This window comes from Siniperca chuatsi, linkage group LG2 (genome assembly GCF_020085105.1).
Source record: "Siniperca chuatsi isolate FFG_IHB_CAS linkage group LG2, ASM2008510v1, whole genome shotgun sequence".
Classification (NCBI taxonomy): Eukaryota; Metazoa; Chordata; class Actinopteri; order Centrarchiformes; family Sinipercidae; genus Siniperca; species Siniperca chuatsi.
The window spans coordinates 7201722-7226785 of NC_058043.1; the positions used below are offsets into that span (position 1 = coordinate 7201722).

General features: G+C 39.3%; 2 protein-coding genes across 5 annotated transcripts; both read left to right on the top strand.

The window, feature by feature from the left end:
- The first annotated feature begins 1108 nt into the window (after positions 1 to 1108).
- On the top strand, positions 1109 to 6945 carry pth4 (parathyroid hormone 4). Its single transcript, XM_044171909.1, has 3 exons — positions 1109 to 1183; positions 3268 to 3356; positions 4027 to 6945. The coding sequence occupies exons 1-3, from the start codon at positions 1148 to 1150 to the stop codon at positions 4295 to 4297; spliced, it is 396 nt and encodes a 131-aa protein (XP_044027844.1). The 5' UTR covers positions 1109 to 1147; the 3' UTR covers positions 4298 to 6945.
- Positions 6946 to 8901: 1956 nt separating this feature from the next.
- Positions 8902 to 22064, top strand: cept1b (choline/ethanolamine phosphotransferase 1b). 4 transcript variants are annotated; one of them, XM_044171935.1, is made up of 10 exons: positions 8902 to 9168; positions 10107 to 10409; positions 11707 to 11881; positions 13473 to 13620; positions 13714 to 13855; positions 14719 to 14803; positions 16467 to 16598; positions 17230 to 17388; positions 18826 to 18951; positions 19841 to 22064. In XM_044171935.1, exons 2-10 carry the CDS (start codon positions 10219 to 10221, stop codon positions 19961 to 19963), a joined length of 1281 nt encoding a protein of 426 aa, XP_044027870.1. In that variant the 5' UTR covers positions 8902 to 9168; positions 10107 to 10218; the 3' UTR covers positions 19964 to 22064. The 4 variants fall into 4 exon arrangements, with proteins under 4 accessions (XP_044027870.1, XP_044027877.1, XP_044027855.1 ...); XM_044171942.1 differs by lacking the exon at positions 14719 to 14803 and adding an exon at positions 16038 to 16122 and having other exon boundaries at positions 8905 to 9168; positions 10147 to 10409; XM_044171920.1 differs by lacking the exon at positions 14719 to 14803 and adding an exon at positions 16038 to 16122 and having other exon boundaries at positions 8907 to 9168.
- Positions 22065 to 25064: the final 3000 nt, after the last annotated feature.

Consider the following 25064-nt stretch of genomic DNA (forward strand, 5'->3'; position numbering starts at 1 on the left):
CTTCCCTCCACACACCTGGTTACTCTTTTGAATGGTTCATACAATAAACCAGAAACTAACCACTTCAACTCTCTCTGAGTCGTGTTTTTGGGTCCAGAATCTGTGTACCACAACAGTTTTATAAATATAGGACCTGATTTAATCTGTAAAACACAACTTGAACGTGTTTGAACTTGACCAGAGCCAGACCACAATCTGACCCCTGTGCTTCCTGCTGTGAGAAATGTTTACCTCCGTCTGCTGATTAGTTTCTTATCTTTTTCCGTTTCTTTTCTTCTCTCTTTCTTCTCTGCCCATCTCCATTTGTCTTTGAATTTCTTCACACCACCGTTATTTATTCTCTAATGGTCTACATCACGTCTCCTCGCCCCGTCTCTCCGCCCACGAGCCTCTGACGGCAGCCTACATTCCTCACTGAGGGAAGCTCGTCCTGGAAGGTGTTGCCAAGACGACTGCGTTTCTAACGGTGACTGTGGTGACACCGCGGCAACCAGAGACTTCAGTTCATTTGGGTTCATTAGTGTAGTGGTTGTAATGTCAAGGAGCTGAAGAAGAGCTCCAGGCGACAAGCATCTTAACTACACAGAGAGAGTGTTTAGAAAAGTTGAAACCTGAACTGACAAGACAGTTTGCTGACGCTCAGTTTATCCACACTGACTCATTCCTGTTTGTCTGCAGCCTCAACATCAATAAAACCATTCAGCCCCATTTTTCGAAATTCCTCTTTGTCAGACGCCTGAATCTCTCCGAGAGGAACGGGGCGGATTAGACCAGAAAATAGAAAAATGATAATCCCTCAATTGAATTTCATCCTCCTATTCAAAACACCTGATTATGTAAAGAGTATCATCGAATGTGTAAACCCTCTCCACTGTCACACCGAGGTGCAGGAGGCTGTTTGGGATTGTATTGACACAAATAACCTGGAAAATGTTTGATATTTTCCCTCCACAGACACAAAATCACATGTCAGAGATGACGGTGCTGACATTTGTTTCATTAGCAAATCAAACGCCCCACTTTGAATTTGTTGTGACTCTTAAGCCTGTGGGAGGTCTGAATTGTGTGTGTGTTTGTGTGTGTGTGTGTGTGTCAGGGTGCTTTATAAAAGGTCTGGAGGTCGAACCTGAAGTCAGTTTAGTGTCTGATGATTAGAGGAGCTGCTGTCACCAACAGGGACAATGTAAGTACCCTAAAAGACTTAACAAAGCTCAAAGTGTGATTATTGTTTTATGTCATTTTAATTTAGTTTGCCAGTTTTTATTTAAGTTGATTTATGTTCAACTTGTCCGTCCGTGTGGAACAAACGTCTGTTTGATTCTTTCAGGCAACAGAACGGACACATTTTCCTGTTAAAGTTTAAAAAAAGTAGGACTTTATAAGTCTGTGTGATGTATTTTCCATTTAAAAAATCAGAATAGAGAACTTTAATTTTTGTTTGTCAGATTAACGTGGCATTTATCTATGTAATTTTGTTATTTTGATGTTGCTGTATGTTATTTTAGTGATTATTCTTCTTTTATTTTTGTAATATTTCAGTTTTTTACATGTTCGAATTCAATCAATCAAAAAAAGTGGTATTTAAAAAAAAGGAAAATTGAATAGAAAATCAGAGTAGTTTCCGTTTCTATTTGTGGATTTCGTTGATTGACTGAAGGCTGGACGGAAGCAAAGACACACACAGAGGTCATTCTGAGACATTCACGTGGCTGTTTTAACATTTACGTGGTTTTCTTCTTTCCCACTTTGAACCGGCATCCCAACAGGAGTTGGATCAAGCGATCAGCTTCCTTGATGTCAGGTCACATGATCTGTTGTTGAGATTTGGGAGGTGTGCTTGTAGGTTCCTCTGTGACCTACAGTTACCCATAACACCTTTCTCTGCATAGACCCGCAGAGATGTTTACGGGCACGATCAATCTGAAAACGGCGCACACTGTTTTGCTACAGTTTCCAGGTTGAAGGACATGTTTCCTCGAAACGGTGCACAAAGCTGTGCAACGAGCTTTAAGGTATTCTCATTTTCTCTCGTTTGGTGGGCGTGTCAGAGGTCAATCAGCAGAGACGTGTATATAAACACCAGCGTATAAAATAGCAGTGTGTTTGCCTACACAACAAGGTGTTCAAAGGCACCACCATTTCCATTTAAATAAACGTGTTGCTACGCTGTTGTTGGCCATAATTGCGAGGAGGAACCCAAGCCTCTGATTGGCCGGTGGGGCCAATCGTCACACCTGCTTTCAAGAATCGCAACCTTTTAAACATGTAACATAAATTTTAAGTTTTTAGGCCAACAGTTCAAAGGTTGGAAATTTAATTTGATTGAAATTTTGAAATTGAAATTCAATTTGGATGTGACTCTAAGTGATAATCCACTTAAGTTTTGAGTATCAAACAACTGAAAGAAGTAGGCAATGAAAAGTTTGTAGTTTGCTTCTTCACAGAAAACAGCAGCTGTGGTCAGTTTGGAATCTGATTCGGGAAAAACAATCGAGTATCAATGCAGAAAGGCAGTTGTGAGCACAACCCATCTTACAGTATATTTCAGCCATGTGAGGGATAAATTCAAGAAGGAAAACAAACTGGATTAAAGATCCTAAAATGTTTAACTTTACAGGGTCAACATCAGGCAAATTGCCAAAATAAGGACTAAGGACAAGGCTGGAAATAGGCACAAATTTAATTACATCCTGACTTTACACTTACAGTACAACCCTCCAGGTCCTCCTACATTATCAAAAGGTCTGAAAACATTCACAGAAACATGTCGAACCTCCTGCAGTAAGATCCAACCTGCAGAAACCAACACACTCGATTGATAACCATTGATTGATAACCATCTGGTTGTCCGTGGTATTTTTTCTGGGACTTTCTGAGTTTTAGCCACTTGGGAGGAGTTTATACTCTTCAGTTAAAAACGTACACATGGTGGGATGTTTTTGGCTGATTCCAGCATATTTCGATCAGAGATATTCACTGTGGATTTGTGGCCCCTTTTTTTAGGCGCTTAACAGCCAAGTTGCTTTTGTCATTATTTACTAAAGAACTACACTAAGGTTTTTTGAGCAGGGAAAATGGAAGAACAGTGTCTGAGATTGTGTGTTTTGGGCCACAAAACCTGCATTCTAAGGAACTCCTGTTTAGACGCACATAGTATTTTTTGTATTTCTGAAACTAAATGTTAACTAAATGTTTCCTGATGCTCGCTGTTCTTTTTTCTTTTGGATGAAGAGTTTGATGTGAGTGTTTCTTGCTGTTTTGTTACAGAAGATGCAGATGTCCCACAGGCCTGTGCAGTGGCTCGCTGTCATGCTTCTTGTCATCTTTACAACCACCCAGTGTCAACAGAACGAGAGGTGAGACGCCTAATTTCAACATTTTTACATGGTGCAAGCTGTGAATGATTTTTAATTGCTTTGACACAAAAAGTGAAGTAACTTAATAAATGTAGGAGTAGGAAAATGTTTGGTGTGCTTCAGCTGTAGCTTAAAGGAATACTCCACTGGAAATTATATTTTCAAATACATGGAGACCCAGAATCACAGCAAAACAACAAAATGTCTACAAAAAATTTTTCTGCTCCCAAACAGAACCATAACATCACAGTTATACTCATTGTGTGATGAAATGTGCTGCAAAATTACTTTAACGCTGGTTGAAAATACATACATATATCTCTTTGTATGTGTGCCGATCTTTGATTCATGTCTGCGGAAGTTTTCGAAATTGCACAACTTTTCAAAGAGGGCAATTCAAACCACATTAATTTAAATAGATGGTTTTCAAATTAAAATATTTAAATGTCATAAATTCAGTGGTATTTAAATTTCAACATTATGTATACAGTAGTGATTCAATGTCACAATTTATTTAGTTACCAATAAGATTCAAATCTTTCTGACCTTTTTTTTTTTTTTTTTTTTTTTTTTGCTTCCATACATGTATTTTGATCTTGTATCTGAGTGTTGAATTGGCAGGACCTGTACTGAGGGTGACTCACAGATCTTTCCTGCTCTCTCCCTACAGTCGCCGAGCTGTGACCGAACACCAGCTGATGCACGACCGCGGCCGAAACATCCAGAGTCTCAAGAGACTCATCTGGCTGTCCAGCGCCATCGAGGGTCTCCACACTGCCCAGACTCGGTCTGCTGCTTTCAACCCCACAAAGGCCCTGAACCTGGCTCTGAATCCAGCGCTGGTCCCTGGTGCTGGGAGCTCCCAGCCCACCCAGGTGCAGAGCCTCCTGAGAGACTTCTTTAATCCCTATCTGACTCAACTGCCCGACAAAGAGCCCTAACACCACACGGATGCACAAACAAGAAGCTACTGTACACATTCATCAAAAACAATTATTTGTGTTCATCATTTTAACAATAAAACCCCTAAAAGCACAACGACAAGAACATCTATAGTGCCAAGACACCCATTCAGCTGCCAACGTGTGCAAATGTTTCCAAGAGTTTAAAAGCAGATTCAAATTTTAGTTGTGAATTCTTTGAGTTTGAGCTGCCGGGAGGTAGTTTAGCAGTGGGCAGAGCCATAGAAACACTGTCTTAATGTATGATCACATTCTACATCGAGGGCTGGGCGATACAACCAAAAAATAAAAAAATGTTCAAGCATGAGACGATTCGCAATTTTAATCTTCTTTTTTTTTAAACTAAAACACGATGAAACATCATATTTTGAGGCCTATATGTGCAGAACAGAGCTAGAATAATAAAAGACCAGCTAGACTAGCAGCTAGCTAATGTTAGCTAACAGGTCAGGGGCAGAGTGAAAAGAAGTACAATCTACACGTCTCGTGACCAGAGATGATGCCTCGTCAACAAACAGAAAACTCAGATCAGTGTGTAGAATAATTTTTCAGTGTGTCCCTCTAGCAGATTGGATCGTTGTATTACAATTTCCATTTCATCGCCCAGCCACACTACTATCATACTCACATTTGCTCCATCTCATTCTGTGCAGTTGAAGACAAATTCAAGCATGCGTTTCCTGTTTCAGTGCGATCTCCTCCACCACACTGGCAGTCCAAAGTTCAACTTTGACCTGCAAATTCAGCCAACTGATGCACTGTGTTTGCAAATGGAGAAGTCATAATTTTAGCACTTTGTTATCACACTACCAGACTACAAACTGCAGCATCACTTTCATTCACAGTTTACAGTCTGTGATCGCTCTGCTCAACATTTCTTTATTACCCACATCAGACCTGTGACCTCACAGTTTTGTTGGACAGAGGGCTAATGTGAATGTAACGTTAGTGACATGAAAGAAAGGGTAACGGCTCATACACACAGACTGCATCTCTTTGTTTAAACCTGTCTCCTAAAAATTACGTATATATACTTTTAATTTGCATCATCAGACCCATGCGTCTGGAGAGAATCGTAATGCCCCTGAATTACATTTTTTTTATCAGCAGAATAATTTGCAAAACACCACATTTCATTTGTTTTCCTAAAATCCAATATTCTATACAATATTGCAATAGGCTACTATAGCCACTAAAAAATTATTCACTTTTTTTCTGGTTATGTTGAGGCACTCACAGCTGTTGTTAAATATTAAAAAAGTCCACAGTGACTTGAAGCAAGAGACAGGACACATTTACCTTATTTACATTTAACCAAAGCCACAACCTTTCACAAACCAAAGTGCTTTTGTTGCCTGAAGTTGGAGTTATGCTTCTCCGGGCTGCACAGAGTTGAACGTGCACGGGGATATTTATTTTATACTTATATGTAATACATTTACGTTTCTTTTCGTCTCTGTTTTGAACCCGCCGTTCTACAGGAGTTGATTAAACCAAGCTCCTCTGCGACCTACACCCATAACACCCCTCTCTGCGTAGGTTTGCAGAGACGTTTACGTGTCTCTTTGGAGAAGCATAATTCTAAACTTAACGCACGCTGGATTCAGGACGTGAACCGCGGTCTCCGGTGTCCTGAACTTTGTCCACCATCCACCCTGACCACCTCCCTATGACTTGTGTGTGGTACAAGGAGCACTAGTATTTCCTTCACTCGAAAAACCATCGCCCCTGAATATAACCCAGAAAGCAATTACGTTTCCCTTAAAAGTTGTTTGGCAAACTAGTATATATATGTAATTTCTATGACACAGGGTTGCTCGCTTCGTTCTGTCACCTCGACTCAGAGACCAAGACAAGGCTCTGCTACCTAAAAAATAACAAAACACAAACACAGATTTTGTCAAAATGACGGATAGTAGACGAATATCGGCCCTTTCGTGCAAAAAAATATGTGGTTGCAGGTGTGATATGTAACAAGGCATCCTGATCTGAGAAAATAATTCTTGAGGTGGAGGTGAAGAACACCACGTGGTGAGGATGAACTCAGACAGCTAAAAGCCTCATATTATCTTCAGCTGTATTTCACAGAAGAGGACTGTTGATTTTGTCCTCATCTTTTACAGTGTAGTTGTGTTACAGAAAGATCACTTCACAGCCTGTATGGACAGCGGGAATGATTACAGACACCAACACATCTTGATATATAGATGGGCATGTGAGTATTGAATTAAGATAAGAAAAGATTTTTAAAAATCCTGTCTGAAATGTGCATGTTGATCATTGATCTTTACTTGGCTGTAGTTATTGATTAGCATATGATACACATGTGTAGTAGAGTCTGTATAAATGTTACAGCTGTTGTTTCTTCGGTACTCTGTTGACTAATAGTAGTGATTGAATCATGTTCACTTCTCTTGCTCAGAGTGTAGAGTTTAAACTATACAGTAGGGTGGTGTGAACTTACAGACTAGATAACTCTCGATGTATGTAATGATATTTATGAATACCAAGTGTCTGATTCATTCTCTTTCTGCATGTGTAAAGAGATATGTGGTTGTATAACAATGATTTGAATGCCTGTAATTTTATCTTGTGAACATTTATAATAAACTTTGTGGATGCATGGATGTGGTTAATCCTTTCTGCTTAATCTTGGCAACATTTTTGTTTTTTCTAGCATTTTCTAAACCCCAGTCAAATAACTTATATATAAATAACAGTAACTTTACACAAAATAATAAGAGAGATATTCTGTGAACACAGAGTTTGCAGGATCGTGTGCTTTTAATTATTTTCCAAAAACAAAAGAGCAATATTGTGTGTTTATCTCATGAATATATTATTAGAACAGGATACCGGACCCAAAGATGGCGCCTATTCAGTCCAATAAGAATTGCTCCGGGTTTACTTCCGGGTACGCGGCCCACTGAATATGCGCAGTAGTGTTTCTCCCGCTGGCTCCGCCCGCGAGTTCCCGCTCGGCCCATAGACGTTACATTGTGATGACGTCACAGATTTTAAAATCGCTTTTCTCAGCTCGAGGAAAGTTTTACAAATATAAAACCGCCATGGATCAAAAATTCATAATAGAAAGAGTCATAATTGACCTTGTTTCCAATTTGAGGTGTCCTGTCAACAGTTTTATAGACGTCTCTCTTATAATGGTGGTCTATGGGGAAAATGCTTTTTGGGCCACTGGGCAAAATTGGAAACAAGGCTGAGTGGAGGCACCGTATCCAGGTCCTCTCATGGTTTATCTGCTCTAACATAAGATGCTAACATTAGCATGCCCGGCTTACTAGCTTACCACTGACCTACAGTGGTAACCTAGTGATACGTCCAAAGCCGGGAGTTATTAGCTAAGTAGCCTACCTTTACAGATCAGGCTAATGTTAGCTGCGCTATCCTGCTCTTTATTTGGTTTTGGGAACTTTACACTCCAGCAACTCAAACCAAACTTGTTACACAAGATAGCGTTATGTGCTCAAACCTTTTCTGATACTATATTTTTCCTCATAATACTGTAGAGCTAAATTAGTCCTGTAATACAATAACATAGCTGCTATTTCCATTTCTTCCTAATGGATCATCGACTGCTGAGGGTGTTGACTTTTTACCTGGGACCTGTTAGCTAGCCTCAGTGTTTTAGCATGATATTATGTATGTAGGGAACATTTTTGGATACATATCACACTTAATGACAACTCTTCCTAACTGCTAATGTTTTCTCACTCTGCTCCTTTTTATTTTCATTTATTTTATCTCCCTATGTAACGCTTCAACAAGTGAATGCCTCATGTATGGGGAAAAAAACCTTGAATTTAAAATAAAAGTTATTTGTGGCTGTTTTAAATCAGGTGCAGGGTCAAAGGCGTGGCCAGAGGTGGCAAAGCTGATCCTTCAGCCTTCCGGCCCTCTTTTCTGGAGCTCGTTGGTTAAATACTCCACCTGTTTCCACAGAAACTTGTTTTCTTTTGTCTAGCCTGGTGGAGAGCTCATTCACCTCCCATTCCTCCCAGCAGGCAATGCGTTACCTTGGAGGTGAGCGCTCAGCACCTCTACCTGGGTACCTACCTTGTTTTCTTATCTCGCAGTCACTCAGCTTCCTGGCCCGCTCATTAGAGTCCAGGGCTGATGGATTAATTAAGTCATATTCCTGTCTCACTGTCTGTGATGGATGAACAGTTGTGTCTTTGTGTAACCTCTAGAAAGTTCTGAAATGAACTGATTCTGCCTTTGAACAGACACTTCAGTATGTAAGTACTCGCTGATGTGATAATAAACAGAGAATGAATTGTGAGTTCCCCGGTTCCTGTTGTTTCCGTACACACAAGCTCACATGGACCTTTGTTTCAGCCTCCCTCAGTTTCAGTTTTATCATTCACCACTTCGACCCCCCCAGACTTATTAAAGACTCTATCTGTAATACAAATGTAAACACTGTTCCTACACAAAACAGGTCCATATCTGAGAGAATGAATGGTGATTAAAGTAATGCAGTATTTCTCCTGCGGAGAGCAGAAATATGCATGCACTGAGGAGTCCAAGCTGCCAAAAATCAGAGAAGAAGAAGTTTGTCTGCCTGCCTGGGAGATCAAACTCAGGGCACAAAGTTCCCTCTCACAACAGCTACGCGAGATTTCCGTGATGGCTAACGTTAACTAGCTTGCTGTGACAACCACAGTGACACCGGTCGTGGAGATCCACCTACAGCTGTAAACGTCCCTCCGGTATTCTCAGTCATAAAGAGAAACTAAACTAACCACCCACAGAGGGGTCCTTGTCTGTCGGCTTGAAGCGCCCTCACCGCCCCTCGGACTGTCTGCGGCTCTCGTCCTTTAATCGGCCAGGTCAGTCGGTGTTACATCCGTCAGTTCAGCAGCTCGCTAACTTAGCTGTCTTTGGGTTAGCTAGTCAAGCTAGCCGCAGTCTTCACGGGAGGTGTCAATAGTATAGTCTGATTTAATCAGTATATTAAATGGGCAGTGATATTTCCAGCAGTGCAAGCATGAAGAGTGATAACAAGCCGACAGCGAGCGAGTAACTTTAAATTACCAAAGTGACACAAGACTAGCGTAGCTAAGTTACTTGCTGAGCGACCGTTACAACCAGCCCAGCTAATGCTAATCTTCAACATCAGCAGAACTGACGTTAACTTAGCTAATAGCAAGTTTGCTAGGCAGCATTAGCAAACCGCTGAAGCGGATTGTTTGCTGTCAGTGGCTCGTGTGTTGATGACAGCCACAAGAAATAGTTAAGTAACACAGATACGGTTCCATCAAGTGGATCTATCACATTGTCTTTGTGTTAACAGTTAGCTGATTAAATGCTGTTAATGTCTTTTCTGCAGATATCTTTGGTATTTCAGTCCGAGTGTAACATGTCAGGTAGTTTGAGAAGTTATTTGCTACCAGTACACTCCTAATGTAATCAGTCGTACTAACAATAACACGTGACAGTTTCTGACCATTTTGCTCCCCGGGGGCTGACGTCCACTGAGGCGAGTGATCTTTGATCATTTTTGATTATCGATTAATCGTGTCAGTCCTTTTTTTTTTTAAAAAAGCAAAAAACATCAACCATTCTCTGGTTGCAGCTTCTCCTGTGAGTGATGACTAAATGATTTACAAATAAATAAACTGAGAAAATAATCATCAGATTGATTGATGAGGAAAATAATCATTAGTTGCAGCCTTGGTAAAATGCTTCATGGGTTTTGTGACGCTGTATTCATATATTGTGATATTTTCGCAGGATGTTATTGTGATATTGTTGTTTTTCCCCCTAGGTATTGTCCAGCCTTACCCAGCCCCACTGTGGATCTTTAGCCCCTCCAGCAGGACAGTGGCAGAGGCAGAGCCAGAGCCATCAGGGACCAGACCAGCAGGCAGCAGGGCTACATGAGCACGACGGGGCAGCAGCAGGCGGGGGGGCTGCGTTCTCGCCGAGGCCTTGGCCGGGACAAGGACCCTGGGCAGGGCATGGGCATGGAGGCGGCCTGCTGGCTGGCCCCCGGAGTGCTGCGCAGGCTGATAGAGCTGCCCTCACCCCCCCTGTCCCGACACCAACTCAAGAGACTGGAGGAGCACAGGTAACACTGATCCCTTAAGTAAAACTTTATCTTATGTGGGGTTATTTAATATTATGTGATATGTATGGAACTGTACAGTAATGCCCAGAGGTTAAGCAGTCTGATCAGGATGGGTTCAGTGTGCGTTGAGTAGCTGGCGTCATATGTGGCTATATGAAAGGGGTGTTTGTGACATCATCAAGCTTTGTCAGAGTGGACTTTTCAAACTTGTTGTTCTTGTCGTTTAAATTGTGATTATGTTCTACAAATTAAACTCCCGGCCTGTTTTTGTGGTCTACACAGTTTGAAACAAGATATGATTGTATTTTCACAAACTTAACCTGATTCAACTTGAATAGAATTAAGTAAATTGATGCAGTTGTTTTATTGTTTCAGTCCTTCAAGAGTCAGTCAGAGCAACTGACCACTTCAGCTCACATTTATTAAGATATTACATAATATTACTCAGTGATATTCAAATATGAAATTCAGAAGTGGCATTATATTTATTGATAACAGCAGCACAGTTGTCCAGTTGTGGTCAAAATAAAAAACTGCTGGTATGTCAAGTCTGACAATGATTTCAACTGTTGATGGCTCTGCTCTGTAGCTGCTTGAGCTAACGTTAACTTCACAGTTCTGAATCTGAGTCCTCAATTCAGAGCGTTTAAGGTAATCAGTTTAAAACAATAAGATGTGATTAAAAGTTTAACAGGAGATTCTGACATTTCTGTTTGTTAGCTGTCTGTCATTTACACTCAACAACTGCACAGCTACGTGCTACCTGTCTGAAATTGATTTGAGGTGATCACCTAAATTATTTATGTAGAAAAAGATTTGCCACTCTGGTCTTTTTTGAACAACCTCATGTATTCAAACATTAAAATCATACAGAACGCAATTCTTCTTTAACATCTTTGGCGGAGTGTAAATGTACAGACAGTAACCAGACAACAGACAGGCTTTACTTTTTTTTTCCTTATGCAAACTTACAGGATTAACCTTGATTATGAACAGCTGAGGCGACAGTTTTCATTGTAGCTGCAGTTTCATTGTAGCTGATGAAATCAATGGTTGCCGGCTTGAACTGTCACTTGCTACTGCTTGTTAAGGCACTGTTGATTATGTAAGTTAGAATTCACATTTTCGGTATTAAAAGCAATTGTTCAGCCCTAATGAAAGTCAACAGCAGTCATATTAATTATCACCCAGCCCTAGATTCCAATATCATCATTATTTCTGGTCCTTCCTGGGGGGGCAGGTAAATCTCCAGGGTAAAGTCATCATGTCCTCACCTGGTTGTTGTCCGTTCCTGCAGGTACAGCAGTGCTGGACGCTCCCTGCTGGAGCCACTGATGCAGCGTTACTGGGAATGGTTGGTGGGACGAGTCCCTTCCTGGATTGCCCCCAACCTCATCACCATCATCGGCCTGGCTACCAACGTCTTCACCACCCTTGTGCTCATCTATTACTGCCCAACTGCCACTGAACAGGTTAGTCATCATTCTCAAACAACGTTATACTGGACGGTCTTTCATTCACTTATTAACTCCAGCTGCTTCCAATTTGTTTTTTTTTTATATGTATTAAGCTACTGCAAATGTTTCCTGTTACCAGGAAAGGGTGCCTCCCTTATGAGTTTTGAGTCGCTGAAAGGATTTTTAATGTGAAACATCTGCAGGAAGTTTTTATGTAGCTTGACAGTGATTTCAAACTACGGCCAAAGGAGAGGAAATTAGAATTCATTCATGAATAAAAACAGTATTTTTGTTAAAAAGAGAGTGAAAGCAGCAGAGTAGTGCGTAATATGAAGTAAGAAAACAGGGAGGCCTATATGATCAAATATTGGGGAATTAGAAATAAAGGCCTGGTTTCAAAACTAAATAATCAAATACAAAATGGGGTTTGGAGATTTGCTTAAAGTAAAAAATAGTTGGCTGCTTCACTCCAAATAAAATCTTTTGGAACAGCTCACCTGTGCGTAATGCAAGATCAGTGAATGAACGTATCCAGCTGTGTGTAAAATACGCAGGATTTTGGAGAGGTCTGAGTGTGATCCTCTTTCATCAAGTTGGTCTGAGCAAGCGGATATGCAAGTGAAGCCTCCACAGGCTGCATGTATCACAGTGTTGCTGTTTATTGACAGTATTTATCAATAGCTATTTCCCCCCAGCCGTCGTGGGCCCTGAGCTTTTGTCTATACTGCCCAGCATCCGGCTCTGGGCATATTTGATTACAGGGGAGGTCACTGGTCTTATTTTAATGGTGCAGTTCTGTGTAACAGACCTCCAACACAACAACGACAAGGGACCCCTGATTTGTCATAGCGGGTCTGTGGTAGAAAATAACTGAAATGTATATGTAAAATTGCCGAATCACTGTTAAATAATCTGTTAAATAACTCAAACGGGGCATTGCAACCTTTTTAACGTGAGAGAAGATTGAGTCCACATGGCACCCTGGGGGGTATATCTAGGCTATTGACGGGGGGGGGGTTATCAAGCAGACCCTATGCAGCCTGGGATGTGTGTCTTTAATACTACATTCATTTAAAGGTTCAGTGTGTAGGATTTAGTGGCATCTAGTGGAGAAATTGCAGTTTGCAACCATTTAAACACCGCTCACCTCACCCTCCCCTTCCAAGCATGTAGGAGAAACTACGGTGGCCGCAAAACTTGTGAAAAACATAAATGGCCCTATCTAGAGCTGGTGTGTGGTTTGTCTGTTCTGGGCTACTGTAGAAACATGGCAGTCCAACATGGAAGGGGACCCTCTGTAGAGAAAAAGAGCTCATTCTAAGGTAACGAAAAACACAACGATTCTTATTTTCAGGTGATTATACACTAATGAAAACATACTTATAAATATTATATTCAATTTCTGCCAATACCTCCTCCTAAATGTTACATACTGGACCTTTTAAGTTCAACGGAGACTGACCAGAGAGTGTTTCTTTATGCATCTATTGATGTCACCTGATCTGAAGCAGCTGGCTCTGAAACTGGAGTTTATTCGCTTTAGCTGTATGTTTGCAGGCTTTGCGGTAGAGTGACTCCAGCTCCATATGAATGTGTGTTGTTTCAGGCTCCTCTCTGGGCATACCTGCTGTGTGCTGTGGGTCTGTTTATCTACCAGTCATTGGACGCCATCGACGGGAAGCAGGCCAGGCGCACCAATAGCAGCTCTCCGCTGGGCGAGCTGTTTGACCACGGTTGTGACTCCCTCTCCACCGGTCAGTGTTTCCTGTTTGATGTCGTTCCACTGTGTCTCAGTGAGTCTGAAGCCCTCTTTAACACTGCCTGTGTTCATGCGTTTGTGTCGACAGTGTTTGTGGTGTTGGGAACCAGTATAGCAGTGCAGATGGGTACCAACCCGGACTGGATGTTCTTCTGCTGCTTCGCCGGGATGTTTATGTTCTACTGTGCCCACTGGCAAACATATGTGTCGGGAACGCTGCGCTTTGGCATGTGAGTCGACAAAAGCTGCCTGGCTTCGTGTTTTTTTGTTTTAGTTTTAGTTTTGTTTTTTAAAGCAAGAAAGATTATTTCCAACCATTTGGCTGTTAAGTACGCTCATCAATTACGTTACAATTCAGTCCTTATCAGGTCTGAGTGTTATTTGCTGCCACCAATATGATACCTGAGTTTCAGTACTGATACCTAAAACGTGTTTTCCTACTTTTTTCCCGCATTTATCAACAAAAAAATCCAAATACATATCAAATAGATCAGTATTTAATGTTATCTAAAGACAAAAACCAGTAGAATAAATGTGTCTAAATATAATGAGCAGAGTGGTGATCAGGAAATATCTGAAAAAAAAGTAAAAAGACTTCCAACACAGTTCAGTCTTTACGCATGGATGCCTGAGTTCTTACAGTCAGCACTGTCACCTTTATGTCCACCGGACGCAGTTCAACGGCATCACAGCTGCCAAGCGTTAACAGCTCGGTGCCTCTCAGCGTTTTGGTGTTTTCTTGGTTTGTCTTAGTTTTCGGTGCTGTGGTTCTATATTATTAAGAAGAAGACTACCTAAAGCAGTATTATTATATGCACTAATTCATTCACTCAAGTATATTGGCAAAGTCAGTGACACCTGTAAGTTTGGCAAAGCCAACTAAAAGCATGAATGATAGTGGAGTGCTGACAAAAGGACATTGAAACATTGAGTTAAGTTAAATGAGTTAAGTTTATCCAATTTTAAAAACACATTTTGTTCACTTTATTTATTAAAAAGTGGATCAGCTAGTTATACTTTAATGTTTTCATTAGATTATAGTGGTTACATGTGCTGGTGAGCTGGCGTAAACGTGGATGTATTCTGTGTGTAGATTTGACATAACAGAGGTGCAGATCTGTCTAGCAGGATTACAGATGCTCACAGCCACTGTGGGTCCCTGCCTGTGGAACATGATGGTAAACCTCCTGGCTGTTGCTGCATGGCTCACTGCTGCCTCCTTCCACAACGACAGCTGACCTCCTTGGAGTCACATGGAGAATTTAAATCCACAGTCTGTTCTGCTTAAAGGTGCAGTCAGTGAAATACAGCTCTTTCAGCTGAAGGAAACTGAATGATTTCTGCTAAAACTCCCAATGTTTTTTTTTGCAAATTCTAAATTGGGATTTGACTTTACTTGACATTACTAAAGTAGACTCTGACAAATGTTCATGTCACGGAGTAGAGACTGACACAGGTGACTTCAGCCAGCAGGAAACTCTAAAGTAGGAGTACTAAAAGTTTCATCTTTGCATTTAATTCCAAACACCACCAAGACGACGATGAGACACCTGCTGAATGTTAGTGAATAACATACTATGTTACATCACCTAGCCAGGTCACCCACCTGTCAAGACAGGATGATTTGCTGCTTTTCTCTTTTATATCATCATAAAGTGAATATATTTGGGTTTTGAACTGTTGGTCAGTCAAAGCAAGCAGTTTCTCCTTTGCTCTGGAAAACTTGGACAGCCTTCACTAATTTCTGATGTTTCATAGATTAAACTATCACTTTAAATAAAAATAATAATCAAGATTCATTGATAATGAAAATATTTGTGTATTTCTTTATGCCTGATCAGAAAGGTTTAAGGAAACAGTCAACATTTTGGAAAATACACTTATTCTGTCTCTTTCTGAGAGTGAGGTGTGCAGATGACAGTCAATCTCATGTCTGTGTGTTCAGTACAGATGTGGTTAGCCTAGCTTAGCATAAAGACTGGAATCAGGGGGGAGCAGCTAGCCTGGTTCAAAACAACACCTACCAACACCTCGAAAGTTAGGTTATTAACACATTGTATCTTGTTTGTTTAATCCGCACACAAACAGAAATGTAAAAACGTCTCCTCTGGTTGCCTGGAGACCTAATAGTGATGATGAGACTCTAAAATATATCAGCAGTCATTGAGGGCACAGAGACAGAGTCCTTTTTGTTAAAAGAGCCAGTGGAATATTACTGATTGCATCTTTAATGCCGCATATTTCCGTTTGAATCTTTAACCAAATTAAACTTGTGTAGTGCAGAAGAACACAACAGCGTCTCATCAGCTCCATGTCCAGCACTGTGTTGTGGAAGAAGGCTGTAGGACAACGGTGTGCTGGTAGACGTCACTAATCCTCACTGTAAACTCTCTGCTTTCTCCTCCCACTCAGCATTGATGTGACTGAGGTGCAAATCTTCATAATAATCATGTATTTGCTGGCCGCCGTGGGAGGATCTGCTTTTTGGCAGTCACTGGTAATTGTGATGGTTCTAATTCCTACAGATTGAGAGTAATGAGACTGATGATGTCATAATTATGTAATGATGTTTATGTTGTTACTTAAAATGCTGCTCTAACATTCTTGTTGTTGTTGTTTTTACTATAATTGTTATCAGAAATACAAAGAATGTCACTCTGAACGCTTTTACCATTCTCTAACATTACTCATGATGCTTTCATTGTGGCTGTAAAGGTGAATGCACTTACAAATTACAAAAATAGCTGGAAAATTATAGTATGATCAACAAACCTTTTGATGTAAATGTCTGTGTTGTATTATCATTCCTTAATTTTAGTGTTTTAATGTCTTGATTTGTAGATTCCGATCCTAAATATCCAGATGAAAATGGTTCCTGCCATCTGCACTTTTTTAGGAGCCATCTTCTCCTGCACCAATTACTTTAGAGTTATTTTTACAGGAGGTGTGGGCAAAAACGGATCCACAATAGCAGTAAGTCTGGAAACTTCAGCACTTCCCCTGATAAGTTGTCCTGTCTCCTATTGTTTCATCACAGATAAATCAGTGTAGAAATGCCTCCAAGCAACATTGATGTGCGCGCATGCAGCGGGTAGAAAACAAATGACCAAGAGCTTATGGGGAGAGGAGTTGTTGTTTTTGTGCCATAACCTGCACGAATCACAAAAATAATGGGTGGGAAATATTCGATATCCCAAGAGGGAAACCTCCCTGTTAGCTCAGAGTGCATAATTAGGTATTAGCATCTAGTGATCATGGTGGATAGTTTAGCATAGAAACTGGTGAAGAAGAAAAGACAGCTCGCATTGTTACTGTGTGTTTATGGCTGTTTAATGAATATATTCTTATATGTAGACGCAATACCACTCTATCGTTTTGATATTAAGAAAATAGAGTGGACAGCTATACAGCAATCATTCAAATATTATCTTAAATGTTATGGTACTTTTGAATGTAATTCAATGGGTCCATTTGACCCCCTCCCAGGCAGTCCAGGATCAAACACTTAACTGTATAAACATAATGTGCCAGTACCAGCTCTACTGTATGTTTCTACTGACATTACCATCTGTGTCTTTGTTGTGTTTTGTGTCTCTGTCCTCAGGGAACCAGCGTCCTCTCTCCAGTCTTACATATTGGTTCAGTTATAATTTTGGCGATGATGATATACAAAAAGTCTGCTGTCCAGCTCTTCGAGAAACATCCGTGTCTTTACATCCTGGCGTTTGGCTTCGTCTCGGCCAAAATCACCAATAAATTAGTTGTAAGTCAAACCTACTTTTTATAAGTGGGAAGTGAAACATACTGCTGTGGTCACAGGAATAAGATCTAAAAATGGAAAAACTTTTTATCATCTAATAGTCCATACTAACTAAATTAATATGGTAATGAATATGCTCTGTGTTTCTGTGGTTTCTGCTTAATCCTGGAAAGGACAGATGTTCTTAATCACGTCAGAAGAGTTTAGTGAAACAGTTCACTGCCAAATTGTTCTCCTAAGTGCTAAGTTAGAGCTAAAAATTAAAGCTAAAATTAAAAAGTTAAGTGCATTCTGACATTTTTTGAGTTTTGTCTCTGTGAGTCCGGTGTAGAGATCCAGGACGTGTTTAGTGTAGCTAAGTACAAATACTGGAAGGAGAGGAAACTGTTAGCTTAGCTCCATCAAAAGAGAAGAAATCCCCTTCCAACAAATCCAAAGCTGTCTGATTTATTTAGCTTTACCAGGTTAAAATTCTTCAAATTTGGCAAAAACGTGTGAACTTGATACCAACAGGGTGTAAACTGTGATTAGGCAAATAGAGGCCACACCAAATATACCAAATATTGAGCAATTTTAACATTTGCTAAACTAATCTAACCAAATGAAACAACAGTTCTTGGTAGAGGACTTAGACTATTGTTCATATCATACACGATATGTGACCGTTGACAAAGTTAGCGACTACCTGGTGGAGAAAGTGGAACATTTGGCAAAAGACAATAATGAGACTTTTTGCTTGTTTTCTCTAATTTAACCTGGTACCTTTTCAACTGGTTTGCATCTTTATTTTCAGTTTGCAGTTGACCATGTTTTTCCCACATTAGTGATCATGACTTTGAGTTGAGTTAACTTTATTGCCATCGCAACAAAAGTTGTTGGGAACTGAGTTCACAGTGCAAACAGGACAACATTCAACTTAGCATACTGATAACCGTCATATTAAAAAACATTAAAATACACATGATGCCAAAAATGTAAAAGATGCGTTAAAAACAAAATGTACTTTACAGTGCCATACAGTGGTTTACCATTCAAGAGTCAAACAGCCTTAAGGAATCTTTTGAACCTCGCAGATTTAAAGCAGAGTTGTCGATAGCTCCTCACACAGAGGGCATTTCCTCACAGAGGGGAGACGCTGGGTGAGAATCATCTCTAATTTTGTTCAGTACCTTTTGGTGAAGCTGAAATTAACATGAACAAAGAGATGGGAGGGAGCAGCCAGTAATTTTAGATGCAGTCTGAACTGTTTTCTCTAATGCATCCGTTTCAGCACTGGTTACCAAATCAAAATGTGACATAGAAAGTTTCCACAACTTATGTGTAAAACTGGAACTTAACTTCCCTTCAAACAGCTTTAAGAATTTGTAATTTTCAAATTTCCATAAATTAAAACAGTTGTGTTTGATGCTGACTGTGTGTGGGGTTTTTGTCTTTCCACAGGTAGCACATATGACAAAAAGTGAGATGCATCTCCACGATTTAGCCTTCCTGGGACCAGGACTACTGTTCCTGGATCAGTATTTCAATAGTTTTATTGACGAGTACCTGGTGCTGTGGATTGCATTGGTAAGTACACGCATGATGCAAGCTTTAAATAAGTATATTCAGTAGTGGTGTGTGTATATATAGAGTATATATGTAGTCAGTTAGGTCATGTTTAATCAGTGATGCTGATATTTACTCAGTCAGTGTTACGTTTTCACAGTGATGGTTATGTGTAGTATGGAAGAAAGAAAATAATATTTTAAAAGTTAGGAATGAGAGAAAATTAAAATACTCATGGTATTCAAGGTAAAATTATGAGACACAAAGTCAAAATGATGAGATAGTAAATTACAATTATTAAACTACAAGATGCTAAGTCAATTATGAGGTAGTGAGTTAGTTTTTTAGACTAGGACATACTAAGTCAAAATAATGGGGCTGAAATACTATAATATATAATTGAAATTGGAGATACAAAGTTTGTTATGACATACCAGGTCAAAATAGAGATAGACTAAAACATTAGTCGGTAAATCAAAATTATTACAGATGAAGTCAAAATTATACTTAAAATACAAGTCAGAAGTACGAGACTATGAGATACTGAGCATCCAAACCACATTATTTTGACATTGTAAAAATCCAAATCCAAATCCAAATTACGAGATACTAACAAATACTACTACTATACTAACAATTATGAGACTGACAAAGTTAAAATTATGACATTATAAAATTACTAAATTGTAATTATGACATCAAGTCAAAAGAATGATTTTATACATTGAAACCATGAGATAGTAAATCAAAAGAGATAGCACATCAGAACCATAAAATGGTGAACATTTAAACATGCTAAAGTTAAAACATCACTTCTTTTTCTTTTCCTGTCAGTTATGTGTTTCCACCGTGTGCAGAGCGCCTGTTTTTCTGCTTGAAAAGAGTGATGGTGTTTCTTTCTCTCCTGCAGATCATTTCCTTTTTTGACTTGGTGCGTTACTGTGTCAGTGTTTGCAACCAGATTGCCTGCCATCTTCACATTTTTGTTTTCAAAATCAAGCCTTGTTCATTGCTCAGTTCAGCTCCTCACTGAGGACACGCCGGCCATTACTGACTCTGTCCCTTCCTGTTAGTCGCACTCATCTTTTCTTCCCTCGGTTTTCCACGTAGAGATGCAGGGGACGACGTGGTGTAAAGTATGTGCTTCTGCCAACTGAATGTGAGGACAAATAATATATATTAAGATACTGGAGTATTACTGTCATTGTTTCTTTTTCACCAGTGCAGAATTGAATTTGTACCAGTTTCATCTTCTGCCCCCAATAATAACAAATCTCCTTCTGACAAACTCGTGGTTTCACAGAACAAATATTTCAGGAGAGTACAGGTGCTACTCACTGTGTTCAAGGAGAGAAACTTAAGTGTGTTTTAATGTTTCATGTGCAAAGAAAATGTATAGGAAATGAATCAAACTCTGCTTTTCATGATTATAATTTTTTGTAATATTTGCATAACTTTACCATTTGTTACTGTAAATACCAAACTGTTACGGTGTCTGTGCTTCTCTTTTAGGTTAAAAAATCCTGCTTTGACACATTTATAAACCCTTTCCTTCATGTATATGATTTTAAAACAACTTTATCTCCTGCACATCACACGAAACTGTGCGACTATTTCACATCAGCAAAATGCGGTTTAGGAGGAAACATAATGTCGACTTTGTTACGTTTTTCGTTTACATATCAAAATATTCACTGCCAATGTTTTTCGTTTAGTTTGTCAACCGAAAGCACCTCGTTACAACTACACATGGGATTTTTGGGGCAGTATCAAAGTTTGGGTAGGAATTTTGTGTGTATTTATTGTCATATGTAATGTTATTTGCTAATATATTCATTATGAAACTGATAGTTTTGTTAATGCTTCATACAGTCTACACTTTATTCTCTTTATTGTAAATAGATAAGGACACGCCATGCACAAGAGGGAAAGACATGACATTTCACACAAAGATATCTAAACTCAAAGGTCCACTTACTAGCTATTCAGAGCTTTGCAGATGTGGATGAAAGGTCTGAAAGCTAGTAAGTAGGACTTGAAGTGTGAACTTTGATACTCAGATTTTCCCACATTTTGCAGTTGATAGGAACAAAGCTCAGGATGTTTTAAAGTGAAGCAGCATAGTGTGAACATGTCTGTCCTTCTTCCTTCTGGCTGCTTTCAATCAGTCCTCAGATCAGATCAGAGTTACCGATCACTCCGCCAGACGTCACTCCGCTTTCTGTCACTTCTCGTCCCTCATCTCCACCCGGTATTATTATATTTCTATTATTTAATGTCAACCGATCCCATGAAAAGACCAAAACCAACAGGACTGTGTGTGTGTGCGCGCGTGTGTGTGCGCGCGCGTTCATGGGTCATGAAGAAACAGGTCACCCAGTGCAACAGTGTGGCTCATTGATGTTTTTAATAGCTTTTAGACAACAACGGAGCTCTGGGGCACAGAGGAAAAAGTTAAATCAGGCTTTGGACACACAGACAAAACTTAATTCATTGCTGGTTTTGGTCTTTCCATGGGATTTGTTGACAATAAGAAAAATACAGAGTATCACCAGACTTATCCTTCAGAATGGACGACTGCCTGCCGCCATTACGATTATTTTTGTGAACGTCACACTCCTTCCTGTGTTGCTGGTGAATGCCGCTACTTAACTGAATCACGTTTTTAAAAACTGTGTTCATTAATGACATGAATCTGGTTGACATTGTGTTCCCCCCCCATCCCCCATACCTGCTGAAGCAGAACAGGTGCACGTGGACTGAATGTGCAGGAGATGAGGTCACGCGATGACATCACAGTTTTTAAGGTGGTGACTGACGAGAATCCGATCAAACTTTTGTCCCCAATTAATAAAAACCTGTTTGTTTCACTCTGCCTCCACATGTACCTACATCATGTGATACTGTTACAGCATCTCATGCTGGGTGGGTGTTTAATGTTGCTGCTTCTGAGGAGAACCTGTAGTGATGGCCTGTATTAATGTGGAGGCCATGTTTGTCCTTAACAGAGATTAGTTTCTTGCTTTTGCATATTGTGCCTGTTTTATTTATATTTTGTTGAACAGCTCCATCTGCAGATACTGTATTAAGCCGCTACAGTTTGTTAAAATGTTAAAGAAGATCTAAAATGCCAAGTGTTGACTGCAGTGAGAGTCTTTTATGTACAACAGCTTCAGAACAGTGTCACTGTCTTAACTGGAGGAGTTCGGGTTCTGCCGTAAACCACAGTTATCTGAACGCTGACTGTTGGTCTGATTTACGGAAAAACAAAGCTTTCCACGCACCAGTGTTAAAGGGTCACTTCACCCACATCACAAAAACATTTGTCCACGAATGCCTTGTGGTATCTTAAGATGGAATATTAGAGAAATATTAGGAATATCATGAGATTTATAAAATAAAGATGTAATATTCTGAGAAAAAAAGTTGTATATCATTTAAATAAAGTCATTGAGTAAAGTCATAATGCATATACTGTTGGAATTTACATAATCATTTAATAATGACAAAATAGTTACAAGAATAAGGATTCAGTATTTTGAGAGTAATATATTGAGAATAAAGTCAAGTGTTTCTGAAAAGGCTCACTGCTATTGGGGGAAAAAGAAATGTAATACTTGACATATGACATAAGTTGTAATATTATGAGAATAAAGTCATTTTCCCCCAAAAAAGTAGCAATGTTCGAGTTGAAAGAGTCATCATGAGGCCGTAGTTGTAATTTTGAGAAAATAGTCTAAATGTTATGAAAGTAAATTTTAAATTTTTAAGGAAAAATTTCAAATAGTATGTAAAAATTGTGGTAATCTAACTACAAAAAAAAGTTGCAATATTTTGAGAATGATGTGATTATATTGGGAAGGAAGTCATAATTTGATGAGAAAGAAAGCCGTGATTGTGTCAGAAAAGCTCACTGCAAAAAAAAGAAATCTAATGTTTCAACATAATATTTGGAGAAAAAAAGGTCAGAAAGTTGCTATATTTTGAGAATAAAGTCAAAATAATTTGAGAAAATAAGCAATGAGACTATAGTTTAATAGTTAATTTGGAGAAAATCGTCGCAATATTATAAAGTAAAAGAAAAAAATACAAAATATGAAAAAAGTGGTAATTGTACAAGAAAAAGTTGCAATACTTTTGAGAATACAGTTACTTTGAAAAACTTCATAATAAGAGAATAAAGTAGTAATTTTACAATTAAGATGCAATATTTAAAGAATATGGTCGCAATATTTTAAGAAATAATCGTAATGTGATTTTATGAGAAATTGTTCCTGAAAAGACACTTCTGTTTGAGTTTTTTTAAAATGTAATTTTAAATGTAATTTTCCAATACTCTGAGCACCACAAACTAAATTCCATTCACCTACATTGTATTTGGCTTGAAGGCAGAAATCGTAAGATCTCGACACATAAAATGAAAACCATCTGCATGGTTGGATTCTGGGGTTTATTGGGGAAATTATTTTAGTGATTTGTGTGAACTAACCCTTTAAGGAACGCAGCTAAAGGTCCGTTTTACTTGAAGTGTTTTAATTTACAGTCACGTCTGTTCACTCTGGGTGTTTCAGGAGAAAACGGGAAATGAACTGATGCCCAAATCTGCATGTGTACTAAACTGCTGTACAGTTTGTACTCTAGCTGTAGAGTCTTTGTATAACCCAAGACCTGAAACCCACAACTTTTCATAACATAATGAGATACAGTATCAGCCGCAGCTCGTGTGCATATAGTTACTGATGTCAGGTCAACTCTCTCATTGTTACTAGTAAAAGTTTGCCTTAAACAAGTTTGTTTTCTATTGTTTTGTACAGAGATGAAAGCCTTTCACTGATGAGCATGTTGTCACTGTGTGTGTGTGTGTGTGTGTGTGTGTGTGTGTGTGTGTGTGTGTGTGTGTGTGTGTGTGTGTGTGTCCCTACTCTGGAAAGCCTGTGTAAAAGTTTGTCTTCTGTTGGCCAGACTGCCAAGCTCAGGTATATCAACAGTGTGTTCTTAGACGAATACAGGAGACAAGATCACCTGACAATCTCTCCTTCACCTACCAATACAAAATAAATTTCATACTCCCACCTGGAACCAGGTTTCTACTTGTGTTTTACTGGAAACCGTCAAACTGATGGATCCGCGCTCCTCCTTCCTGGAAAAGCACTGAAGATGCCGCAGAAAACTACATTCAGCACGGAGCTCAAGTTCCAAAGGATGGTATGTTTTTAATCTTGCCAGACTTTATACCTGGAACAGTTTTGGAAATACTTATTCTCTTTGTGAGGGGAGCGTTAGTTGAGAAGATTGATAACATACCGCTCTCATGTTTGTCAGTTAAATACAGCTTAGCTTAGCACAAAGACTCGAAATGAGGGAAACCGCTAGCCTTGCTCCTGTGAAATGGTAACAAAATACGCCTACCAGCACCTCTAATTAAAGTTATACATTTTTTGTTTATTTAAATTAAAAAATCAAAGAGCAAAAATGCATATTTGCCGTTTTCCAGGCGCTTTGGTAGCGCACTAGTGCACAACCGGTAACCTGGAGTCTGCTGGTCGCCTGGCAACCGCTCAGAGCCGAGAAACAGTCCAACATTAGCCCACTGTAAAACACAAATTGTCTTTTTTTTACTTTTTTTTGTTTTTGTACGGATTAAACAAACGAGATGTGATGTGTTTAGTCAGTTTAAGATGTGCTGGTATGCACCTGGTATTGCAGAGCCAGGCTATCTGATTCCCCCTGTTGCCAGTCTTTGTGCTAAGCTAAGCTAACAGGCTGCTGACTCTCCGCCAGTTCGTGGATTAAGTGTATTTCCCAAAATGTCAACTTTTTTGTAAAACTGAAGCTAAAATACATAAATGCAGTTATAAGAAATATTTTTTTTAAATTACAGACAGGCTTGGTGAACATTTGTCAGTGAAAGAGGCAAATGAGGCTACACATTCAGTATTTGATTAAGAATATAACAAGGTTAATATTTTTTCCTTTATGTTTGAGGATCGTTAGTACTTCATTGCAGCTGGGGGACTAACTGGATCACATTGTATTATGTGCTAGTTTCTGCTTTTAGATATTCATGATCATACACTTTAATTTTTGCAAAACATTGATAGTTATTAATTCTATGTGGGTTGTATATGTAACCA

Excerpts from the sequence above, each read along its gene's own strand:
- pth4 (XM_044171909.1), top strand. The coding sequence starts at position 1,148 with ATGATTAGAGGAGCTGCTGTCACCAACAGGGACAAT. Across the intron at positions 1,184-3,267 it reads CTGTCACCAACAGGGACAAT|AAGATGCAGATGTCCCACAG; the intron begins GTAAGTACCCTA and ends GTTTTGTTACAG. Across the intron at positions 3,357-4,026 it reads CAGTGTCAACAGAACGAGAG|TCGCCGAGCTGTGACCGAAC; the intron begins GTGAGACGCCTA and ends CTCTCCCTACAG.
- cept1b (XM_044171935.1), top strand. The coding sequence starts at position 10,219 with ATGAGCACGACGGGGCAGCAGCAGGCGGGGGGGCTGCGTTCTCGCCGA. Across the intron at positions 11,882-13,472 it reads GCCCAACTGCCACTGAACAG|GCTCCTCTCTGGGCATACCT; the intron begins GTTAGTCATCAT and ends GTGTTGTTTCAG. Across the intron at positions 13,856-14,718 it reads GGAACGCTGCGCTTTGGCAT|ATTTGACATAACAGAGGTGC; the intron begins GTGAGTCGACAA and ends TTCTGTGTGTAG.